General features: G+C 35.9%; 1 protein-coding gene across 1 annotated transcript; it reads right to left on the bottom strand.

Moving 5' to 3' along the window:
* Nucleotides 1-2005: 2005 nt before the first annotated feature.
* On the bottom strand, nt 2006-5828 carry LOC128982172 (uncharacterized). The gene is made up of 2 exons (XM_054401229.1): nt 5716-5828; nt 2006-3309 (listed from the first exon to the last, which is right to left on the bottom strand). Exons 1-2 carry the CDS (start codon nt 5731-5733, stop codon nt 2092-2094), a joined length of 1236 nt encoding a protein of 411 aa, XP_054257204.1. The 5' UTR covers nt 5734-5828; the 3' UTR covers nt 2006-2091.
* Nucleotides 5829-7054: the final 1226 nt, after the last annotated feature.

Below are 7054 nucleotides of genomic sequence, written 5' to 3'. Positions count from 1 at the left end.
TAATTTAACTTTGGTGTCCTAACATCAAACCTAATCGTCACACCTATCCTTTATATCAATTTCAATGCATTAATTGCTAAATAAATAAGTGTAAACAAAGAAAAGTAAAAACAATAACAGTTTGTTTTGAAACAGCTGTTTGGTTCAAATAACATTCATTTGAAAAAAGAACTGGTCACATGTAGCAAGAATATAAAAAGTAAACACGCTAGTAAAGCTAATGACGTAATTGTCAATGTTTACTTTATCAGCTCTATCCTTGATAAATTACCCACCCTCATTAAATAAATGTACATCGTAATTTCCCATATTAGTTAATTTAAACTACAATATATTCATAGTTGGAATAAAAGTGATATTTTATCCACAACTGAAAACGATTTCATAAAAGGATGGTTTGTCTAATTAATTGCAGTATCCTAGGTCTATGTTGACGTTGTGTTCAATCTATGTCATCCATCTGTTTATCTTCGTAGCTAAAAGTACCCCGAAGAAGTCCATGCAAAGTCATCTTTCAGGCTTTTAGCGTTTTGACATTATGACCTGTATATTTTAGAAGCATTATTTTGGGTATTCAACAATTTGTCCATTTTCAGGGAGGGTCACACAAACCATAGGTATAAGCCCACTAGCTATAGATTATCACTATTTGAAGCATCACCTCAATATATTGGACCGAAATTGTATAACTTGATTCCAGATCATTTAAAAAACATCGCAAATCCAAAAGGTTAACATGGGGAACTACAGAGCCACTGGGGCGGAGCCCGAAACGATTTTTTAAATAAGATATGCCTATATATTAATCGGGAATGTGAGCTATCATCATGCCAAATTTCAGCCGAACCCGTCCAGTAGTTGATGCGTGATTGAACTTCAAACAAACAAACACACAAACTTTCACATTTATAATATTAGTAGAGTAAGATATGTGTCCGTTAGCGCGATAACTCGAGCAAAAATGATCCGATTTTGATGAAATTTGGTACCAACGATTAAACCTACGTTTATTCGAACGAGTTCGCGAACCAGCATAATCGGACCATGGGAACGGGGCATATAGATTAGTGGCTTCCCCATCTCTGGTTTTATGGGGTAAAAATGGGTTTTCCCATCTTTGACCCTAAAAACAAAGAAATTTGCAATTTCTTTTCAAACCGTTTTGTAGAGCTTAAAAAAAGAAATAATTTAGTATATTGAAGCGCTGTTGTATACCTAACGGTCACGGAGAAAATTCAAAAATAGTGTAATTAAACATTCCTATGTTATTCTTATGGAGAAAATGAAAACTGTTGTAGTTTACTTGTTTATGGATACATATTGATAAAATTTGGCAAATTTATTTATTTCATCCTATACTATTGAGGTATGGTCAAAAACACTTTTTACCTTCCCCGTAGCAGCAAACCTAAGCACTCATTAAATCTAATGATATTTAAATTGGGAATTAATATGTCTTATTTATGGAAATATTTTAGTAAAAATGTAATCAGACAAGTTGAAATTCGCTTAGTCTGCAGGTTTGCTGCGGTGGGGGTATTTTAATTTTGTCCGTAACCGTTTGGCATACAACAGCGCTTCATTATACTAAATTATTTTTTTTAAGCTGTACATGATGGTTTATAAAGTATCCAAACTTACAACCCATCCTTAAACAATGCTTAATAATGCCTGAAAGTTTCATTACAATCTAACGAACGGTTTCGGAGTAAATAGGAATGGAATCTATGTACTGGTTTCGGATATATACTGTATACATACATACTTTATCTTTTATAGATTTATTACGAAAACTCTTGTTATAAATAAGTGCCTACCTCAAACCACCTTAGAATGAGTATCGTAATATTTTTGCACAAAAAAAACTAAAGAAAGAAAATCTGTAAAATTTGTCATTTTTGGAATCTATTGGTCCTCACTGACAAGTTTTGTAAACTTGGTGAGGCCATGCTTTTAATATCTTAAATAAATATATTTGAATTTGAAAGGAAATGAGCAAAACACATTTGGGTAAAAAATTAAAATCCCTAGTTATGCTGATATATTCGTCCAATTGAACAATATTTCATACATAAAGAGAAGTACTATGTGCTAACTTTTGTCCTCTTCCTTCGCAACATCCTTCACTCCCTTCTCCTTATCATTTTCTTTCTTTGTCGGGCCAGGAATCAAACTTTCCAGGGAGATATAGGAAGAAATGTAACTTTGGATTTCCGGATTTTTTAATGCCGGGGCAAGGATTTTAAACGCAGGATTGGCGGAGGCAAATCCAAAAATAGTGCTAATCAGCCAACTCTGCGCAGTAGGAGATGATAATTGTTTGATTACATTTTCTGGAGTCAAACTGTCAGTAATTTGTTCCGGTAAACCCATTACTATTGCCTGGCTCTTTTCCTTCGCCTCATCCTTTCCTTCATTTACCTTACCCTTTCCTTCATTTACCTTATCCTTTCCTTCATTTACCTTATCCTTTTCTTCTTCGGGATTAATTATACTAAATATTTGATTTAATGGCTGAACATTTTTTAGGGATTCATTGGAAGAAATGCATTTTCGGACTTGCGGACTGCTTAATGTCACGGCAAGGAGTTTAAATGCAGGAGTGGCGGAGGCTAATCCTATAATAATTTGAAACAGCAATTTCTGCCCAGCCTCAGATTTTAATAATATGATTAAATTTTCTGTAGTAAAATTGTCAACAATTTGTTTCGGTAGACTGTCTACTATAGTCTGGCTCATTCCCTTCAGACCAGAAACTACAATCCCACCAGTTTCCATCACACCAGACGCTAATGCCACACCTCCATTCTTGATACTAGACGCTCCGTCTTGCATTGCAGTGAATGCGCATCCAGCCTGATCCCTCAAGTTACACAAAGCCTCTTGTGTCGGTAGCCTGTCCAAAACTGCTTGGCCCACACCAGAAGCTATTTGCCCACCTTTATCCTTGAGATTGGACGCTCCTTGCATTGCAGTGGTGGCAGCTCCAGCACAATTTTTAAATAAACATCCAGCATTATCCGTCAAGTCACTCCAAGTACCTTTCACTCCACGGGTTTGCACCTCTGTCTTCAATGCGGCCATCTGCTCTCCTAAGAAGGCAGTCCCTCCTACATTGGGAACTGAAGATTTGACTCGTTCCAAGAGGTTCCAACCCGAACCGATTGTGGAAGCCGGCACGGTAGTTTTGACACTGTTAAAGCGGCCCCATTTCACACCCCAACCGCTTGTGGGAGCTGCCGCTGGAGCTGGCACGGTGGGGTCGCCCAGAGAGTGGTGGAACACGAATACGAGCAGAGCCACTCGTACCTGAAACACACAAAGTAAACCACAAATTAATGAGTGAGATCTCAATACTTACGTACATGGAGTGATTACCACATTATTTAGTATTATTATCCGTTTTCATTATTTTTTTACAGCGCCGCATTCCGTTTATCATTTACATATTTTGTTTTTGAAATACTGACATTTAAAATTAATGAATTGCAATATATCATAAAGAGAACTTCCTTAAAAACGGATTACGGTATTCAGTTCAGCTTAAAAAATTAATTCAAAATGGTGGGTCACAACACCATCTTATCTTCATATTTAAAACAATTGTTCACATTCCAAAATGGCAGATTCAAGATGGTGGCCCAAAAAATTACATGCGTCATAACCAAGTGAAAATAGGTTGACAATGACTGGTGGTGTATACTTATCTTTATCCAGCATTATTTTGAGATTATGGTCTTAGTTTGCAAATGCACAACGTTAAAATGGGCATAAGATAAAGTTATAAAAAGTCCTAATAACTTTGGAATGAATCAAGATACTATTTAAAAATATTTCAAATTGTGGCATTGTGGAAATAATAGGTCACAACCCCACCTTTGCATTTGAAAAAAAATATTTTGCATCCAATATGGCGAATCCAAGAGATGGCGACCAGAAATGACCACCAAAATGAAGTACTTACTACCCAACAATGTTTGGAAGTGGTCTGGGATTTATATCTAAAAAAATGTAGAAAAGAGTTGGGGGGGGGGGGGGCAATTAAAACTCACCCTGTATAATATAAATATATATATATATATATTACATATACATATTATATATATAGTATCTATACTATTATAAAAAAGAGGTGGTTGCTGTATGTGTGTATGTGTGTATGGGAAAAGTAAACTCGAAAAATACTGGTCGGATTGGGCTGAAATTTGGCATGATGATAGCTCACATTCCCGATTAACATATAGGCATATTCTTATTTCAAAAATCCTTTCGGGCTCCGCCCCAGTGGCTCTAGAGTTTCCCATGTTAACCTTATGAGAAATGAAATCATTGAATCTTAACAAATGTTTCAATTAAACAAGTTGGTTCTGTTCTATGATGTTCAATAGCATTAAAGTTACAAGGATTACCAACAGGGTGCAGCACTATTATTTCTTTTACATTTATGACAACAGCTAATTTGCAACCAAAAGGTGAGTGAGCGTAGCGAACGAACTTCAACCTGGAGGCGAGTTAGCGTAGCGAACGAGCTAACCTGAAGGCAAGTGAGCGCAGAGAACGAGCTCCAACCTAAAGGTGAGTGAGCGTAGCGAACGAGCTCCAACCTAAAGGTGAGTGAGCGTAGCGAACGAGCTCCAACCTAAAGGTGAGTGAGCGTAGCGAACAAACTTCAACCAGGACGTGATTGAGCCATGCGAACGAGATAATCTTGAAAATTAAGAAGTTAAACGGGGCAAAGCCCGCGGGTTACAGCTAGTATTATATACATATGTAAACATTTTAACGAATAGTGTGTTTGGCCTCTAGGGACATAAAAATGAAAAAGTAAATCCGTCCCGGGACTAGGTCTTACCAAGTGCTTTGCAACAGTATGACGTTACAGAAGATAATAGTGTGGTTCTGTCAATATACTGAAAATGAGTCATACACACCACCATTGATTATGGAGGGAAAACTCAATTGTACAACTCATTTTAATAAAAATCTTAATAAAAAAGTGTCTTGCTATCTATTGTGTGGAATAATTCAACCACAGTCCGGCCATGTAGAGAAATATACAAAAACCGAGCAGACTTTCAAATCCATGCTTGGAAGGATGATTAAAACAGAATAGTATTGCAACACCGTTTTGCTACGAATTTCTCATCAAGGCCTATCATTCCAGTTATTTTGTGGTTAGTTGGTGCCAGGCTTACTTTTCGACTGATTTTAACTAACAAGAAAACGTTAAAAGACATGATATTGTAATATGTAACTAGAAAAACGCGGTTTTAACACTGATCCCAACGATGTTAAGTAAACATTTATGTGGAAGTTTTGTTTGGTAAATACTGTTTTACTGGACTTCTTACGTTTACATAACATTACGACTAAAGCTACCTCCAAGTAGATTCACAAGCTGTAATACAAAGCTGAAGTTAGGAAACCAACAAAAAAATGTAAAAACCCCGTTTTAGTCAATGTCGTTAAATCCCTTGAAAATATAACAGTGTGTTTTAAGTAATCAACTCGCATCAAAAGAATCTTCAATTCTTCTCCTTGATATGAACTGCGTTTTACTACAGATTTAAAACTATGCTCAACGTATTATGGTCTTATTTGACATCCTTCCTACAATAAATGGCAAACAATATTAACTGTTGCATATACGGTTACAAAAACATGAACAAATATGATTCTAACACGCTTTATAAGAGGCAGAAAACGCATACTTACAATCATAAATCCTTCCATGTTGCTGGACAAGGCACTTGAATCACCTAACTCAATAAAGTCATAACCTGTTGAACTTGGCGTTTGATGTAAAGTACGTCAGTTGAACTGCTAGTAGAGCTGTTGAGCGATATAATTGCTTATCAAATACTCTCAAATGTCAATGACGTAAATAATAATTACTCAATTGACATGTGCATGCCAGCTTGTGCGAGGTTCGTCTGGATAACTGTATCAGCTAGAGTGACTTACAAATAAAATAGCAATAAAATAGCAATTTTCGCCCTTTAAAAAAAACCTTAAATGAGGGTTTTTGGAATTGAAGAACACGTGTACTACGCATGAAACTTTAATGAAAGGCCTTAAATCGTAAAATAAGGCGAGCAGTTTACACTTTAAACGAAAAGCTATCAATAGAGTTTTATACCTCAACATTGTATTATTTTTTACATAAATATATATACGGTTTTTTAGAAAACTTGCATACTTAGTGGCTGTCCTTCGTACGGGGTTGGCGTATAAGTATAAAATGCGTATTGCAGTTATACTTGTGCTCTGCGTTTACAATGGGGGAGGACACGGTTTGAGAAAATTTGGTTCTTTAAATTAACGGTATGTTATAGTATAACACACTAGCATAGCCATAATGTTCTACAACTGCACCTAAACAATAGAAAAAAGTAAGAACACGTGTACTACGAACTAAATTGTAAACGAAAAATGGTACTGTAGAACCCGATTATTTGTTTAGTTGAAACATCTGTCAAGATTCACTTGTGTCGGCTTTGCCGAACGGCCTTCATCGGCATAGTGGGGATGAGGCTGTAGAGCGCGGGACTTTTGGATTTTATATAATTGATAATGCCGTAACCCCTAGGTCTAGCCTGAGTCTAGTCATAGTATACTGGATATTCTGTGTTTGTCCTAGGACATGAGCCCGGGATTGTTTTCACATTACTTCATAATTACCATAATTAATAATTACCATAATCTTGACCGTTGACCATTTCTGGATAGGTCGCGTCGTAATGATACAAATATCATAAAACTTACAAATAAAAAAAAACTTTAACATATAATTATTAATTAATTAACTTGAGTGTCAGGCGGCATAAAAAATATTAAAAAATTAACTGGGCATCAAAGTAATCATCCAAGGAATAAAAGCTCTGTTGGCAACACCACGACTTTATCTGTTCAAAAAGAAATTAAAGTCGTGGTGTTGCCAACAGAGCTTTTATTCCTTGGACGATTACTTTGATGCCCAGTATATTTTTAAATATTTTTTATGCCGCCCGACACTCAAGTTAATTAATTAATAATTATATGTTGAAGTATTTTT

The sequence above is a fragment of the Macrosteles quadrilineatus genome, unplaced genomic scaffold, assembly GCF_028750875.1.
Source record: "Macrosteles quadrilineatus isolate MER2022 unplaced genomic scaffold, UCM_ALF_1.0 Scaffold_143__1_contigs__length_268001, whole genome shotgun sequence".
Taxonomy (NCBI): Eukaryota; Metazoa; Arthropoda; class Insecta; order Hemiptera; family Cicadellidae; genus Macrosteles; species Macrosteles quadrilineatus.
Note: the sequence above shows the minus strand (reverse complement) of the source record. Positions and strands in the feature narration are given on the sequence as shown.